This window comes from Aptenodytes patagonicus, chromosome 6 (genome assembly GCF_965638725.1).
Source record: "Aptenodytes patagonicus chromosome 6, bAptPat1.pri.cur, whole genome shotgun sequence".
Classification (NCBI taxonomy): Eukaryota; Metazoa; Chordata; class Aves; order Sphenisciformes; family Spheniscidae; genus Aptenodytes; species Aptenodytes patagonicus.
The window spans coordinates 58288071-58303397 of NC_134954.1; the positions used below are offsets into that span (position 1 = coordinate 58288071).

Sequence of the window (15327 nt, forward strand, 5' to 3'; positions counted from 1 at the left end):
CCGCGGCGGGGGGCGAAGCGCGGCGGGACCCCCACCCCCCCACCCGGGGTGCGGGCCCGGGGGGGGGTCGACGGCCGCCTCCAGGGAGGGCCCGAGCGGCTCCGCATCCGGCGGGGCCGGCAGGCGGGAAACGGGGCATCCGGGGCGGAGAGGGCACGGTGGGGCCCCCCCACCTCCCCGCTCCTCCCTGGGGGAATGCAAAGGGTTGGGGGCTAAGCCCCCCCTCCCGCACCCCTACGGTCACGCGTGGGTGTATGCAACCCCCCCCACCGAGCCCCCCCAGCCTGGGGCTAAGGGTCCTGCCCGGGGCGGGGGGGGGCCGTGGGGGGTCCCCTCCCCGTCCCGGGGCCGCGCAGCAGCAGCGAGGCTGAGGCCAGGTTACAAACACGCCATTTATCAGCCGTCTCCCCCCACCCCCGAGTTCAGGAGTCCCCCGCGGGGCTCCGGCCGGTCCGGTCCGGGGGCTGGGGCCGGTCCCGGGCAGCGGGGCTGGCGGCCCCGGCTCCCCTGGGGCTGGCCCCGCCGTCCCCGGGCGGCTGGCGGTGAGGGATGGTTAGCGGTCCCGGGAGGTGATTAGCGGTCCCGGGCGGTAATTAGCGGTCCCGGGGGCCGGCGGTTCCCGGCGCTAATGAGGAGGGGAGGTCTCCGGGGCGGCTCATTCACTGAAGCCTCTGTGCCAAGGGCTGGGGGCACCTCCCGCTGCCCGTCCCGTCCCCCTCCCCCCCGCATCCAGCCTGGACCAGCACCCCTGAATTAGGGGGGGGCTCTTAAAACCTGGGGGGAAGGTCTGCCCATCTGTTAACCCCTTCCTTGCTGGATGCATCTCTGGCCAGAACATCATCCCCGGGCTTGGTGTGGCATCAAACCGGTGCCCGGTGAGGGGGGCCGTGCTGGGCAAGGAGGGGGGGACAGTAATGGGGGACAGGGTTTGTCACCACGTCCCTGCCAGGGCCGGCGGGTCGATGGAGATGCCGAAGCTGAACCGGCTGTGGTGTCCCCGCGCCAGGAAACGGGCTCCGTGCGCGATGCTGCACGTCCAGATCTGTGGGGGCGAAGAGGGCAGGTCGATGGGCACCCACGGGGGATGCCATCCCCCACCCGGCCACCCCTTCCCGCGGTGCCAGCCCTACCAGGTAGGTGACGAAGGCCACGTAGGCGGCCAGCAGCAGCCCCAGGGGGATGTGGTACCCCAGGCCCTGCAGCGTGGGCAGGAAGTCCACCACGAAGTAGATGTTGATGGCGCAGACCAGCCCCGTGATGAGGGTCATCAGCACCTTCCCCAGGCTGCGGGCAGGGGAGCGGGCATCAGTGCCAGGGCAGAGCCCCCACCCCGTGTGCCACCAGGCACAGTGGTCTGGGGGATCTGGGTTTGTAGGTGAGCAAGACCCCAACCGGGATATCTCTGCACCCTGCAGCCATACTACACCCCCATGATGGGGCTCTGGGCATGGGCTTTGGCCACCCTCCGAATGCAGGGCTGGCAGTGCCAGGAGGATGCTGAGGACCCGGGGGTGCGCAAGAGGGCCGGACGTGGCATTGGGATGAGGATGAAGAGGGCAAGTGACGGGGTCTGTCCTGCTCTGGCTGCCCTGGGCACCCCCCTCAATGCCCATACACCTACTGCCCCCACGGCGTGGTTTGGGGGGCACGATGGGCTGAAGGGAGGGTGCCTGCAGCCAGGGTGCCCTGCTCTGGCCCCCCCGTGCCTCCCCCTGCCCTGGCACTCACAGGCCGTTGGTGAAGTCCTGCATGAGTGGGCGCAGGCTGGTGAAGGTGAGGATGGGCAGGATGGCGAAGGGCAGCTGGAAGGAGAAGGGGGTGAGGGGGCACAGTCACCGGGCTGGGGTGTTGGAGGGCAGGTAGTGCCCCCCACCTTACCAGGATACTCTGCAGGACGTTGAGCAGGTCGTTCATGCCCGTGAGGTGGCTGACGTCCTTGAAGGCGGCCACGAAGACAGTGGGCAGGATGGCAAAGGAGCGGGTGAAGAGCACCCGGCTGAAGCGGGACCAGCGGAGCTGCAGGAAGCCCTGGGGACACGGCAAAATCTGTGCCCTCGCCCCTTGCTGTGCCTGGGGCACCGTGCCGGGGTGGTCCCCCCAAACCCTAGCTCGGAGGGACATGGGGGCCATCACTCCCTCCTCTGTGCCAGGGTGCTGAGCGGGCCCTTGCAGGGCTGCTGGGCCCCGCTAGAGGTCAGCTCCAGCTCATTAAGCAAACGAGCTCATTAGGGAAACACCGTGTGGGGCACCAACGGGGTGCCTCTGGGAGGAGGTGTCACAGGGGTGGCCGTGCAGCGGCAATGGGTGGGCACTATCCCCATCCCACCTCCTGGGGACTGGGGACCCTGGTGCCAGCAAGCTGCCACCCACCAGGTGGGCAATGCCCTATGCCCAGCTCCCTGTAGGAATGGGGGGCAATTAACTCTGCCAAATACCCCTGGGGGGGCGCTACCCCTAGGACCTCCCACCCAGGCCCATCCATGATTCCCTTCCCTCCCAGCTGCCCCCCGTGGGGGTGAGGGCCAGCATCCCTGTCCCTCACCTCCATGACAAACTGTCCCGCGTAGGTCCCCGTCATCGTGGAGCTCTGTCCCGCTGCCAGGATCCCAATGGCCCAGATGTACAGTGCCACCGCCCCAAAATAGCAGCCCAAGATGACACCCTGTGTGGGGACACTCCTATGGGGACCCCAAAGCGTACCCCACCCTGGGCACCCCCATCAACTCCCAGCCTCCCAGTGGGCTCGCAGCAGCCCCCGGACCCAGGTGTTAATGGGAGGGAGCGCTACATCCCCAAAATGGGTATGGATGCCTGCTGGGCACAGGCTGGGGCCACTCACCCCCTGGTAGATATCTACAGAGACCGTCTCGTTGTTGGTGGGGAAGATGCCGGCGTAGCGGCTGACGCTGCTGTTGACGCACTTGTTGTGCTGCAAGGCATGGCGGGCACGAGCGTGACGGCCACCTGGCAGCCCCCATGGACACGGGGGGGACCCCCCCCCCACCGCAGGGGATGAGGACACCCACTCTCCGAGGGATGCTCGCCCTGCCCATCTCCACAGCCGGGCACAGCCATCACCTCCCTGCGGGCGCGGGGTGACACTCACCACATCCTCGTTTCGCTGGTGGTAGAAAGCCTCACCGAAGACAGCCATGACGAAGAGGTTGATGAGGAAGGAGACGAAGAGGGCCAGGCAGGACTCGGTCACGAAATACATATTGGCCTCCTGCACTGCCTCCTTCTTGGACCGGTCGATCTCCCGCGTCTGGCCACAGCAGGTGACATGGGTGCCACAGGGTCAGGCAAGCACCCCCTGTCCTGCAGCCCCCCCAGGGCTGGTACCCTCTACGTGTTCCCTGAGACACCCCGGGCTGGTGGTGCCCATGGCAGTGCCTTGGTCTCACCTTGACCAAGGAGGAGTGGAGGAAGATGTTATGGGGCATAATGATGGCACCAACAATGCCCACGGCCTGGAGCAGCTCCTCTCGCCCGCAGCCCGGGCAGTAGGGCAGGAAAATGCCCTTCAGCACCTCCGCCTGCCTCGGCCTCACCATCACGTACTGGGGACCGGTGGGAAGGAGCACTGTGATCTGGCACCCCCCCCTGCTGCAGCCCGGTGCCAGCGGGGATGCCCCACGGGGGTCCCCTGCCAGCACCCTGCAGGGAAAGGGGTATCCCCAGCTCCCCCCTTCACCTCGTAGCCAAAGGTCAGGGCCATGATGGTGATAAGGAGGCCGAAGAAAGCCTCTAGTTTTCGGAGCCCTAGAGGGGTTGAGAGATGGGGTGGGACAGGGTGAGGGACACCGATGCCACATTGGCACCAGGGCTGCCTGGGCAAGCGTCCCCCCTCTCGTCTCCCCTGGCACTCACCATATTTGTCAAGGAAGAGGAAGAAGAGGGTGTCCACGATGGTGATGAGGACCCCACCCCAGAGGGGGATGCTGTGGGATGGCAAGGGGGGGCATTAGCTGCGTGCCCCTCGGCAGAGCAGGGCTACTGGGGGGGCTGGGGCGGTCCCTGGGGGGTGGCTCACCGGCCGGCTGAGAGCAGGTTGAAGGCGATGGCTGTCCCGATCACCTCCTGCATGTCGGAGCCAATGATGGCGATCTCGATCATGAGCCAGAGCAGGACGCGGGGCACCTGGAGGGGCCGGGGCATGGTGAGATGCCCAAGCCCACAGGGGAGCTTGGCCCCCGGTGAATGGGCACAGCCTCCAGGGTGGAGACCCCTGTCCCCAGGCTGTGGCAGGCCACCCAGAGCAGCATGGGGACCCCAGGAGACCCTCCCCAGCCTCTCCCACGACACAAGCTCAGAGTGCAAGATGGATCCTAAATCCCAGCCTGTCCCCGCCTCCCCATCCCTGTCCCAGTGGGAGCTGAGGGCAGGACCCAGCTGTCTGGATATGATGCTTCCAGGGGGGTGCCGGGGCAGAGGGATGTATCCAGCCCTCCTTTTGGGGACATGTCATTCCAACATCTCATCGCTCGCCCGCCCCCATCAGGATCCTGCTGCCTAGACGGGACCCCTAGCTCCCCCCCTCCTTTGCTGTGTGACACTCCCCCCCCAAGCCCCCCCCAGCTCCCCGCACCAACGCGCCCAGGCTCGCCCTGCATCTCGGCTCCGCGTCACTGCCCCGACGCCTGGGCTCACTCCCCCCCCGGGGGACGTGCTCACGTGTCGCCAAACCGGACCAGAACACTGAGGCAGCTGTTTCCCCCCCACCTCCCCCGGGGCCCCTGTATCACAGGGGTGTGTGGGTGCTAGTTGGGGAGCACCGGGGCTGGGGGGGGCTTTGGGGAGCCCCTGGGAGAGGCAGCGCTCTCGCAGCATCTTCCTGCTCCTCTCCACCCCCCAGACAGTCCTGCTCCCCCAATCCCTGCCAGGACCGCCACCAGCCCAAGCGCGGGGTCCCCCCAGGCTGTGACCCCCGGGGGCACTCCCTGTGGCTGCTCACCTTGGGGTAATAGAGGTAGCAAATCTCACCCAGGTCCTTCCCCGTCACCACGCCCAGCCGGATGGCCAGGCGCTGGCACAGCAGCCCCAGGACGGTGGCCCACAGCAGCACCCACAGAAGCTGGGGGGGCAGGGGGGAGGGAGGCAGCAAGGGCTGGGCACTGGGCAGGATCCGGCCGCCCGGGGCTCCCAGCAAGGTTATCAACCAGCCCGGGGACACGGGGAAGGAGAAGCCTGGAGGGGCTGGAGGTGGTCCCCAGCCCAGGCAGAGGGGTGGCCCTCCCGCACCCCTGGGTGCCCTCCCCCAGTGCCAAGGGCCCCCCCGTTCCCTTCCCGCTCCCCAGGCTGGGGAAGCCGGCTTGCCATGGGCTGGGTGGCCGTTGGCACAGGAAAGTTTACGAAACCCCCGGCTGCTTCCTGACCCCGGGGCCGGGGGGTTGCCTAGGGCTCACCTTGAACCCCGCCACCGCCCCGCACTGCAGGTCCGACTCCACGTTGCCTGGGTCCAAGTAGGCGATGCTCATGAGGAAGCCGGGACCGGTGAAAGCCCAGAGTTTCCTAAAGCTGAAACCGGGCTGGGACGAGGCAGCAGGTCAGAGCGGGGCGCTCCCATTTAAAGCCAGTGTCCCCCAGTTGCACTCCCGGTCCCCTTTAGCCCGTTGCTGGGAAGCCCTGTGCTGCCTGCATGGGCGCATTTCGCACACAGAGGACATTTCTCCTGCCTGCTTTGAGGAGGGAACCGCTGCCCCCCAGCCCCTCTCCGTTAGCAGCAGTGCTGGGGGGGCAGCGAGACCCCCATCCCACATGGGGACAGGTTGGACAGCGATTTGCAGGGTGGTCCTGGGGCTGTCAGGCACCATTAATTGCACCCCGTGGGATCCCACTGCCGAGCCCTGCTTTCACCACCCGTCCTGGCAGGGGAACCCCCCATCCCTTCCCCTTCTCCGTTCCGCCCCCCGGGACCAGCCAGGGATGGGGGCGCTGGCAGGGCGCAGGCAGCCTGGGGGAGCCCCGCTGGGCTCAGCACGGGTGGTCCAGGACAGGGAGCCCGGGAGGTGTGTGAGCAGCGGGGTGATCCCTGTGGCCGAGTAGCACCTCGCCCCGTGCCTCAGTTTCCCCATTTGAAACCCTTAAGCGTGTAAACGCTCAGCCTGGGGCTGTGATTTGCCTGAGCAGGGTCTGGGGACGCTGAGGTCCCCAGGGCATGTCCCAGGCAGGTCTCCCCGCCCTGTGGTGGCCCTTTGCCCCCCCCTCAAGCTCCCTGCAGTACCGGCCCCCTGCCCCGTCTCTGCCCATCCTCAGATGGAGGTGCCAGCCTGGCAGCACCTACCCCGCCGCCCTTGGGGATGCTGATGAGTTCGTCCAGGTAGGTCTGATTCCGGGTGCCAGGGCGCTGCGGGGGCATGGGGCTCCCACCGGTGCTGTAAGTCTGGGCTTGGCCCTGGTTCAGGGACCCAGTGAGGCCTGGGGGGGGCGAGGAAGAGGAGGAGGGGAGGTGGCAGCCCGATGGGGAACAAGGACACTGGTAGGCTGGCAGCCCTGGTGCCGGCTTCCCCCCAGTCCCACCTGCCCCTGCCTGGTGAGCCCCATGAGGGACGAGCCCCATTGTTCCAGGGGGCCGTGAGGGTGGCTATATGAGGGCTGTCAGTGGCTACCCAAAGTGGTCGGATGCCACCTCAGGCTCAGGTGTCCTAGAAACCCGTGGTCCCAGTGCAATCTTCACCGGTCCAAGAGCCAAGTGCATTTCTGGGCAGGAGGGACAGGATGGGACCCTGCTCCTGGTCCTGCTGCTGGGTGGGCACGGAGTGCGGACAAGAGGCTGGTGCTGGTCCCAGTCCCCCCCCAGCCCACCCATGTCCTGGGAGTGGGGGTGAATCACGGGTGGGCTTGGGGGGACAGAGGACGGAGCAGGTGAGGAAGCCAGGACAGGCTGGGGGGGACGGTGCCCACTGCGGGGGGGAAGCAGAGCCAGGGGTCTCAGGGCGGAGGGAAGGGGGTCTAGGGGAGGAAAGGAGGCGCGGGGGGACCCAAGTGTCATGGGGCTCACCTGGCTCCAGCGATGCCATGGCTGGGCCCGATCCAGACATGGTGCTGGGGAGCTCTGATGTCGACACTGGGTGCAATGCCCGCCACCCAGCTTTTAAAGGACCCCCCAGCTGCCCCCCCGAGGAGGAGAGGAGGAGGAGGAGGAGGGAGGAGGAGGAGGAAGTGCTCCTTCCCCACCGGCTGACCTGGGCTGGGAAAGGGGCCCTGCCTGGTGGGGGTTGGGTGCTATGGATGTGCACGGTCTCAGTTCCCCCACCCTGTGCCAGGAGGGGGGGAGCCAGTGCCTCCCTCCCCCTTGCCGTGCACACGCACGTGCAAACATGGGGCACCCACACCAGCATGCCCAGGGGTGTGGGAGTGTGCCTGCATGTCACCCTCCATCACGTGCCAGGGGTCCTGCTCCTTGGGCAGTTGGGGGACAGGGGACAGTGTCCCGCAGCGTGGGGAGGGAGGGCTGGCCCCATGGGAGTAGGGGAAAGGCCGGAGGAGTGGGAGCAAGGAGGAAGCAGGCGTGAGTTGCACAAGCATGTGAGCAGGTCAAAATGCACCCTCAGCGGCTGGGGGGGGAGCGCCCAGCCAGGCAGGCTCTGTGGCACAGGGTGCTCACGCCACCCCTGCGTGGGGGGACCTTCACCCCAAAGATGGGGTGCTCAGTGTCATGGCAGGTCAGGCTGCTCCTGCAAAAGACGCCCCATCCCCAGGACCCTTGTGGCTGTGGAGGTGGGAGGAGGAGCACCCCAGCTGCACCCATGGGTGCCTGGGTAGTACCGGCTGCCTCTTTGGGGCACCCCTCTGCCACCGGGCTGTGTCCCACAGAGAGGTGGGCATCGGGGCTCTGCCCCCAGGGAGATGTGGGGTGCCCTGGCACAGGGATGTGAGCCTGGCTCTGCCCCAGGGTATGTGCCAGGCACCCCCCACCTCAGGTGGGGGCTAGAACAGTTGGGAGGGGGCAGGATGCCTGGGTCCCCCTCAGGCATGGGGGGGGCGGGGTTAGCACGCCACTCAGCACCCCCTGCCCTCCCCGTGCCTCAGTTTTCGCCAAAGCAAATGAGCCTGGACAGGCAGCACTGGCAGCTTTATTCCCTGTTAGCCGAAGGGTGGCGAGGTGGGGGGCTGGGGAGGGGGCTGGCAGCCCTGGTGGAGGCGAAGGGGGTCCCGGCAGGCTGCTGGTGGGCAAAGGGGGTGAAGAATTGGGCGGCAAAGGAGACGGGGTCGTGGGGCTGCTGCAGGAGCAGGGCCTGGAGGAAGTCAGCCAGCAGCACCCGGAGCTCAGGATGCTGCTGGACGTAGGCGGCGTGGGACGCTTGCAGCTCCTCCTGCGGCAGGTGGGCAGGGTGGGCACAGGTGCCAATGTCCCCCCCTGGGCACCGATGTCCCCTCCCCAGGCCACTGTGCCAGAGTGGGGTGGGTGGGATGCCTGGGTCTTTTTCCACACTTGAGGAGCTTGGGGGGGGTGCTGGCCAGCCTGATCCCCACTGTGCCCCTGGGGACCCCAGGGGAGACCCTGCTGGGGAGTGGCACAGCCCCATGTCCCCATGTCCCTCCATCTCACCTTCCTGTCCAGGAACCAGGAGCAGAGCTGGATGTCTTCCTCCCAGTCCAGGGGCTGTTTGGGGAAGGGGGGTTGGGGCTCGACCCCACCTGGCAGCAGAAAGGCAGGGCAGGGTGTTCCCCACTTGGCTGCCAGACAGCAGGCAGGGGCTGCCCATGCTGGGGGGCACAAGCCTTCCCCCCCCCCCCCAGTACCTGTCTCACTGAGGACAGACTCATCCTGCAGAAGCACCAGCATTGGGCAGCCAACCTGCACCCGCCGGGCCAAACGCCTGCGGGGGAAAGAGCTGGTGACCCCCCTCCTGGGTCCCTGCCAGGCTGGGGGTGCCCCCGCCCGGAGTGCGCCCGCCCGGACCCCCACCCATACCCGCTGGGGAGGAAGCTGCTGTGCCAGATGGTGGAGACGCCCACACCGGCGTGCACAGCTCGCTCGATCACAAACACCTCCGCCTCCGCTGAGCCCACCGCCTGCTGCTGGATGCCCAGGGCGTGCTGTGGGGGCACAGCCAGGGGTCACCCCTGTCCTGGAGTCACCCCTGCCCCCGGGTGCCATCCCCATTCCCCCCCCATGCTGTCATCCACTCTCTGCTCACCCCCACCTCCCGCATCCCACCCTGGCACCCCCAACCTGACCCAGACCCCCCCCATCCCATGAGCCCCCCTGGCCAGTGGCTCACATAGCTGGAGGTGCAGAGGTGGCCCTCGGTGTCGATGGCCGGGAAGATGAGGCCGGGGGGCACTGCCCACCGGCATGCCAGCACCCGCAGCAGCAGGAGGCTGGCACCCTCCGGCAGCAGCCCCCGCAGCTCGGCCCGGCCATAGGAGAAGCTCCAGCACCGCGGCTCTGCCTGCGGAGAGACCCGGCCACCTCATGGGACAGCCACAGCCCCGCCATCCCCAGGGACAGCACCCCCCGGAGCCTGGGGGCACCCCTGGGTGGGACAGGCCAGCCATACTGCCTGCTCCCAGGATGTGCCCCCATCTGGGGGGCAGAGAGGAGAGAGCCCCCCCTCAGCCTCACCTCTCCCTCCCAGAGGGTCTTGGTGACAGTCATCCCATGCTGGTGGCTCACCATGTGGGTCCTCCTCTCTATGGGGTGTGCTCTGAGCTGCAGGAGGGGTGCGGGGCACAGGGTGGAGGGCAGAGCCAGGGCACCCCCGCTCTGAGATGGCACACCCCAGCACCCCTTTCAATCAGGGTACCACGCCAGATGCATTGTGGGAAACTCCCCACTCCAGCTGCCACCCAGAGTAGGGGAAGGGGACCAGGCTGGTGGGACAGAACTGGTGTCCGAGCCAGGGAGGGGACACCAGGCTGCCCACAGCAACCTTGCACAGGGCGCAGCCCCCAGGTGGGCATCGCTGCAGGGCTCACCCCAGGGCAGGGGGGGCAGGACATGGGGAAGGGGACACGCCACCGCCACACGGGTCACCTCCAGGCGCTCCTGCTCCTCCTGCTCCAGGGTCTCCAGCTGCGGGGTCACGTAGGCTGGCAGAGCAGAGCCACGCTCAGCCCGCCCTGCTGGCACTGCAGCAGTGCCCCCCATCCCAGCCCTGGGGGCCGGTGGGACCGGCATGCTCCAGCCCTGGGGAGGGGGGGGGACACTCCGAGCCACCCCCGGCTCACCTTTGAGGGTGCTGGAGCAGGGCGCACCGTCCTGCCTGCTGCGGGAGCCGGCTTGCACCAGGAGGCAGCTCCGCACCGGCTCGCCCGCCCGCTCGTAGGGTGCCCAGCGGGCTGCCACCCACCACCGGCCCCCTGCCTGGTCCCTCGGCTGGGCCCCCGCTGCCACCATCTCCAGCGTCTCGGCGAACAGGCAGCGCTCCAGCTCCTCCGGCCCTGCCCGCAGGGACCGTCACCCCTGCCCGGGGCACCTCCACCTTCCCCCCCACCGCGCAGGCTGAGCTGAGCCCCTCACCATTTATCCGGCTCAAGCCCCCACGATCCGCCCCCCCTCCTGCCGGACCCGGTGCCCCCCACCCCTGCACCGGGGACCCTCAGGGCACGGCGAGGGGGGCAAGGGGGAAGGCCGGGGGGGGACGACGACGACACCCACCGATGAGGCTCAGGAACTCGGCGGCTGCCTCCGTGAGGGCTGGGGTCTCCTGCTGGCCCTCGGGAGCAGGCTCCATGCCTCGCCTGGGGGCTCCTGCTGCCGGACCCCCAGGTGAGGGGGCAGTGGGCCTTCCCCAAACCCCGGTACACCCCCGGTGCCCATCTGTGTAACCCTGGGGGGGGGCACAGTGACACCCCCCCCCCCCCCGGCCTCTGCAGCCCCTGTCGCCCCCCCATTCTCCCCCCCGGCCCCCCCAACACCCCCCCGGCCCCCAACACCCACCCCGGCCCCGGGGTGCCCCCCGGCCCCCAGACCTGCCCGGGCCGGACCCAGGTGCACCCCCAACAACGCCTCAGCGGTCTCCGTAGCAACGGTCTGGCCCCGCCTCTTAAAGGGACAGCGACCCCGCACAGGGGTTTCGCGTGGGGGGGCCCCACCGGCCGCGGAGGGAAAGGGCCAAACAGGTACAAATGCGATCCAGTCTTTTATTTGGGGGAGTGGGGCGGGAGGGGGCCTCCAGTCTCCAGTTCAGCAGCATCCACCCCCCACCCCACCGGTGTGCCCCCATGGCCCTATCCCAGTGTGTGTGTGTGCGGGGTGGGGGGTGGGGGGGGGAAGCTCCGGCACCAAGCATGGGGTGCTGGAGAAGAGCCCCTTGCCTGGAGGTAGTACTGCCCCCCCCCCTTGCTGGTTCCATCCCAGCCCCCCCCCCAAGGAGATGCACAGCACTGGAGGCTGCCAGGGGTAGGTGGGGGCTCCCTGAGTGCTGGGGGGTGGGGGGGGGAATTGGGGGCTCCCAGAAAAACAGGGAGGGGGGGGTTAGGAAAAGCCCTTGGTGCCGTCCCTACAGCCCCAGCAGTGGGGTGGGGGGCTACAGACCCTCAGAAAGGGGATTGAGGTGCTTCTACATGACAGCTGGTGACCCCCAAGTCTGGGGGAGCAAAGACAGGGATCACTTATGGGGTGCCCACATGGAGGGGGGGGTCCACTCTTCCCCCCCCAACCCTGCACCCTCAGGAGGGAGATTCACAGCAAAACAAACCACACAGTCTCAGGTCCCCCTGTGCCCGAGCAGCACCCAGCCCCATGGAAAGGGGGGGCCTGGGGGGGGTCTAGGTGGCTTTGTAGAGGTCTTTGCGCCTCCGCACCTCCTTGAGGATGCGGGCGCGGAAGGCGTCGGGGTGCTCCCCCCCACCCCGCCGCAGCCCCAGCGCTGCCTGCAGCTCCGGCCGGTGGGTCCGCAGGAAGGGGTTGTAGGTCTGCTCCTCCCCCAGTGTGGAGGGGCACTGTGGGGGCAGCCACTCAGCCCCCTGCCGGAGGCAGCACCCCCGGCAGGGAGCTGGGACCCCCCCCTCCCAGCACCCCCTTCCTCTACAGCACCCGCCATGCAAGAGAGTGTCAGGGTGCAGCATCCCCACTGGGGAACCCCGCGAGGGGCTGGGGTGGGGGGGCTGCAGGCAGGGGACCCCCCCTGGCCTCACCGTGCTCCTCTTCTCCTGGCGCTGCTGCGTCGCCCACCGCAGCTTCTGCTCCAGCGCGGGGTTGTCCAGCTCCAGGAGGCTGGCGAAGGTCAGGCACTCCAGCGCGTACTCGTGGCCTGTGGACCGCTGTACCCCTTAGCATCGCCCCCGCCCGGCTCCCCGGCTCGGCAGTGGGGGTTAGGGGGGACACCAGCGGCTCTGCCCTGCTGTTGGGGACACTCACCGGGCCACAGCAGCGTGTCCTCGCCCAAGCCCACAGCCACGTCCAGGGAGGCGAGCATGGTCTCAGGAGAGCCCTCAAACAGCCTGCCTAGACCCACACGCAACCGCCTGTCATGGGGGGGGGGTTGGGGGGGTCCCCCCAAGCCCTTCCCAGGGTGGGACACCCCCCCCAGCCACCCAGGTCTGGGGTCAGGCGTGCTCACCGCAGCCAGCGAGGAAGAGGAGGTCCCCAGAGAAGAGGCAGGGGGGGCCGCCGAAGGGCCCCCCGTCCAGCACGTACACCATATGGCCCACGGTGTGGCCAGGCGTGGCGAGCGCCTCGAAGGTCAGACAGCCCACGCTCACCTTCTCCCTGTCCGCAAGCGGGCTGTACCGGGCACAGGCGTGGACTGTCAGGGTGCCCCTCCCCCCCCCCCAGGACCTCAAAACACCCACCTCCCCATGCAACCCTTCCCCGGTGCACTAGCGTCATGAGCATGCCAGGTCTCTGCCCATGAAGGGGGCAACGTGGTACTTGGGGGATGGACTGGTGGGTGGAGCAGACAGTGGTGGTTGGGGGTGAAGCCTCTCCCCCCCAAATTTACAAGGGTGCTGCGGGGGATGCAGGGCGCAGGACTTACTTGGTGAGCTCCGGGATGGCATCAAGGGCGCTGCCGTACACCTTGCAGGAGCTGTGCTGCTGGTGGAGTGCCGCGTTCCCCCCGCTGTGGTCCCTGTGGACAGGGAGGTCAGCGCCCCTAAATGTATCCCCCCATATCTCCCCCCCCCCCAAGTGGGGTAGGGCTGGGGGTCGCCTCAGCTGGGGCACCCTCCACAGCAGCCACTGACCCCCCCCAGGGCCCCCTCTTGCCCCTTACCAGTGTTTGTGGGTGCAGAATATGGCCTCCAGCATCACCCCCTCTTCTTCAATGGCAGCCTGGGAATGGAGGGGGGACAACAGAGAGATTTGGGGGACACACACAGACCCTGAGTACCAGTCTCCCCCTAACGCCCTGCCCCCCCCAGCTCCCCAGGTGCTGGATGAGCCCTGCCACCCTCCAACCTTGCCCCAGGCACTAAGGGCTGCAGATTAGGGGCAGATTTGTCCCCCTCTGCCCCCAAAAAAGCTGGAGACATGCCACCCCCTCACCCGGGGACACCCTAACACTGGGTTGGGGGGGGCTGCAGGGGTCTCACCTGCACAGCCAGCGGGTCGGAGGGGTCGACGACAGCTGCCTGGCCGGAGCCAGTGTCAATGACCAGGTAGCTGTAGTTGTTGGAGAGCACGGGAATGGGCAGAATTTTCACCCCTGGGGACGGATGGACAGACAGACATCAGGACATGACCCCCCCTGCCCGGGAAAGGAGGGGGGGACCAGGCCAAACTCCCCCCATCTTAAATCAAATTCTCAGTTAAACACACTTTGGGCAATTTGGTGATGGCAACCCCTCCCCACCCCAAAGTCCCAGTGTTGGGGGACACGATGGGGCCACGGTCGGGGGGGCTCGCCAGGACTCACCGGGGAAGCGGCAAGGCTGGGGCGTGGAGTGGCCGTGCGGGTACCGCTCCCGGGCCTTCTTCACCTGCCGCTGGTAGAAGAGGTAGCCCAGCCGCGTGCGGGCATACAGGCTGTACCTGGGGAGGGCAGACACCCCCCGGCGTTAATCCCCAGCCCCCCCAAGAGCCCACTTGGGGAGGGGGCTGCTGCCAGGGCCAGGACCTCCACGAGGGACACATACAGGGTCACTTTCCCACGCATGGGGACTGGAGGTAGCATCGTCCCTCCCTCCCCTGCCCCAGATCTGCAGCGAGGGCAGAATCGGTTCCCCAGGCAGTTCGCCCCCAGCTGCTCCAGGCAGCAAGGACCAGAAGGGCAGGGGCATTGCTGCAGGGGTGTCCATCTGTCCATCCATCTGTCCAGGAGGGCTCTTGCTCACTGGGAAGGGCTGGAGCCCCAGGGCTTCGCCCGCAGCAGCACTCTGGCTGCTGGGCATCCCCGGCTGAGTCCCCCCCCCCCCGCCCCGAGGGGGCCATGCCCAGGGCTGACCCCGCTCCGAGGGCCTGCCCTGGGTGCCACAGCCCCGGGGAAGAGGGAAGCGGGAGCAGAACAGGCCGAGGGAAAGGGAAGCAAGAAAGGTGCCACGCAGGGGTGCAACAGACACAGGCTGGGGGGCTCGGGGGGACCCCCTATTTATACAGCAGCGTTTCGGGGCTGGGGAAAGGGACCGGTGCCATGAAGGACGTGCAAAGCCCCGGGTTGCAAAGCCCATCCCCGGGCCAAGGGGGGCTGGTTACATCCTCCGCGCTGGCACCAGCACGTACACCGGGGAGGGATCCTGGCAGGAGCCGGGGGTCCCCTGGGGACCGGGGGCTCCTGCCAGCACCGTGCAGCAGGGCCACGGCTGGGGCACCGGGGTGGGTTAATGATTAGACCCGAGGGAAGGAGCCCCGCGGGCGGGGGGGGAGGGTGTCAGATCCGAGGGTGACCGTCACCGTGCTGGGGGAGCCGGTGGCTGATTCCCGGCCCTGCGAAGCCCCCCCGGTAGCCGGGCTGACACCGCCTGCCGTCGCCCCTCCGGCCCGGGCGGGCTGAGCACCCGTGGAGGCTGAGCACCCCCCCCAGCCCCAGCCCGGCCTCCCCGTGCCAGCGGGGCCGGAGCACACCGGGCTGGCCCCGGTCCCTCCCGGCGGGGCTCCGCACAAGCAGGGGAGGACGGGCCCTTCCTCCCGGAGGCAAAACAAAGGCGGCCGGCGGTGGCTCCCTCCCGGCGGGGGGTACCGGAGCGGCGGACACTCACCCCACGCGGAACAGCAGCGGGCCGGCGAGGGCCATGAGGGCGGCGGCGGCGCGGCGGGCGAGGCGGCGGAGGGGCAAGCAGCGGCGCAGGCAGGCTGCCGCCAGCCCGCGGGCACCGGCCGCCGCCGCCCGCAGCGCGGCCCCGCCATGCTCCGGGCGCCGCCCCCCGCGCCCCGCGGCCATGCCGCCCCGGCCACGCCCCCCCACGCGCGTCACGCCATGGCCCAGGCCACGCCCCCCG

At 68.6% G+C, this 15327-nt stretch overlaps 3 protein-coding genes across 6 annotated transcripts; all 3 read right to left on the reverse strand.

The window, feature by feature from the left end:
* Positions 1 to 380: 380 nt before the first annotated feature.
* On the reverse strand, positions 381 to 7040 carry SLC11A1 (solute carrier family 11 member 1). 4 transcript variants are annotated; one of them, XM_076340794.1, is made up of 16 exons: positions 7001 to 7035; positions 6284 to 6417; positions 5406 to 5528; positions 4955 to 5074; positions 4034 to 4140; positions 3871 to 3941; positions 3695 to 3762; positions 3405 to 3560; positions 3107 to 3265; positions 2840 to 2929; positions 2543 to 2662; positions 1879 to 2028; positions 1729 to 1802; positions 1131 to 1284; positions 953 to 1042; positions 381 to 848 (listed from the first exon to the last, which is right to left on the reverse strand). In XM_076340794.1, the coding sequence occupies exons 1-16, from the start codon at positions 7017 to 7019 to the stop codon at positions 768 to 770; spliced, it is 1716 nt and encodes a 571-aa protein (XP_076196909.1). In that variant the 5' UTR covers positions 7020 to 7035; the 3' UTR covers positions 381 to 767. The 4 variants fall into 4 exon arrangements, with proteins under 4 accessions (XP_076196909.1, XP_076196906.1, XP_076196907.1 ...); XM_076340791.1 differs by having other exon boundaries at positions 756 to 1042; positions 7001 to 7040; XM_076340792.1 differs by lacking the exon at positions 6284 to 6417 and having other exon boundaries at positions 756 to 1042; positions 7001 to 7034.
* A 1035-nt stretch (positions 7041 to 8075) lies between these two features.
* Positions 8076 to 10696, reverse strand: CATIP (ciliogenesis associated TTC17 interacting protein). Its single transcript, XM_076340795.1, is given in 10 exon segments — positions 8076 to 8315; positions 8552 to 8640; positions 8746 to 8822; positions 8918 to 9042; positions 9228 to 9398; positions 9572 to 9658; positions 9873 to 9950; positions 9953 to 10038; positions 10177 to 10389; positions 10607 to 10696. Coding segments are annotated over 10 exon segments (1242 nt in total). The 5' UTR covers positions 10683 to 10696.
* A 958-nt stretch (positions 10697 to 11654) lies between these two features.
* On the reverse strand, positions 11655 to 15269 carry LOC143162447 (putative thioesterase PNKD). Its single transcript, XM_076342855.1, has 9 exons — positions 15088 to 15269; positions 13809 to 13924; positions 13486 to 13598; positions 13167 to 13225; positions 12930 to 13022; positions 12513 to 12676; positions 12311 to 12397; positions 12088 to 12203; positions 11655 to 11892 (listed from the first exon to the last, which is right to left on the reverse strand). The coding sequence occupies exons 1-9, from the start codon at positions 15267 to 15269 to the stop codon at positions 11719 to 11721; spliced, it is 1104 nt and encodes a 367-aa protein (XP_076198970.1). The 3' UTR covers positions 11655 to 11718.
* Between the last annotated feature and the right edge of the window lie 58 nt (positions 15270 to 15327).

What these genes read in the sequence shown, in the direction of transcription:
- SLC11A1 (XM_076340794.1), bottom strand. An exon ending in TCCACTCCTCCTTGGTCAAG is followed by an intron (nt 3,266 to 3,404) that starts GTGAGACCAAGG and finishes TGCTGTGGCCAG; the next exon opens with ACGCGGGAGATCGACCGGTC. An exon ending in ACGTCCTGCAGAGTATCCTG is followed by an intron (nt 1,803 to 1,878) that starts GTAAGGTGGGGG and finishes TTCTCCTTCCAG; the next exon opens with CTGCCCTTCGCCATCCTGCC.
- LOC143162447 (XM_076342855.1), bottom strand. Translation starts at nt 15,269, where the DNA reads ATGGCCGCGGGGCGCGGGGGGCGGCGCCCGGAGCATGGCGGGGCCGCG. An exon ending in CCTCTTCCTCGCTGGCTGCG is followed by an intron (nt 12,398 to 12,512) that starts GTGAGCACGCCT and finishes GTGTGGGTCTAG; the next exon opens with GCAGGCTGTTTGAGGGCTCT. An exon ending in GGACACGCTGCTGTGGCCCG is followed by an intron (nt 12,204 to 12,310) that starts GTGAGTGTCCCC and finishes AGCGGTCCACAG; the next exon opens with GCCACGAGTACGCGCTGGAG.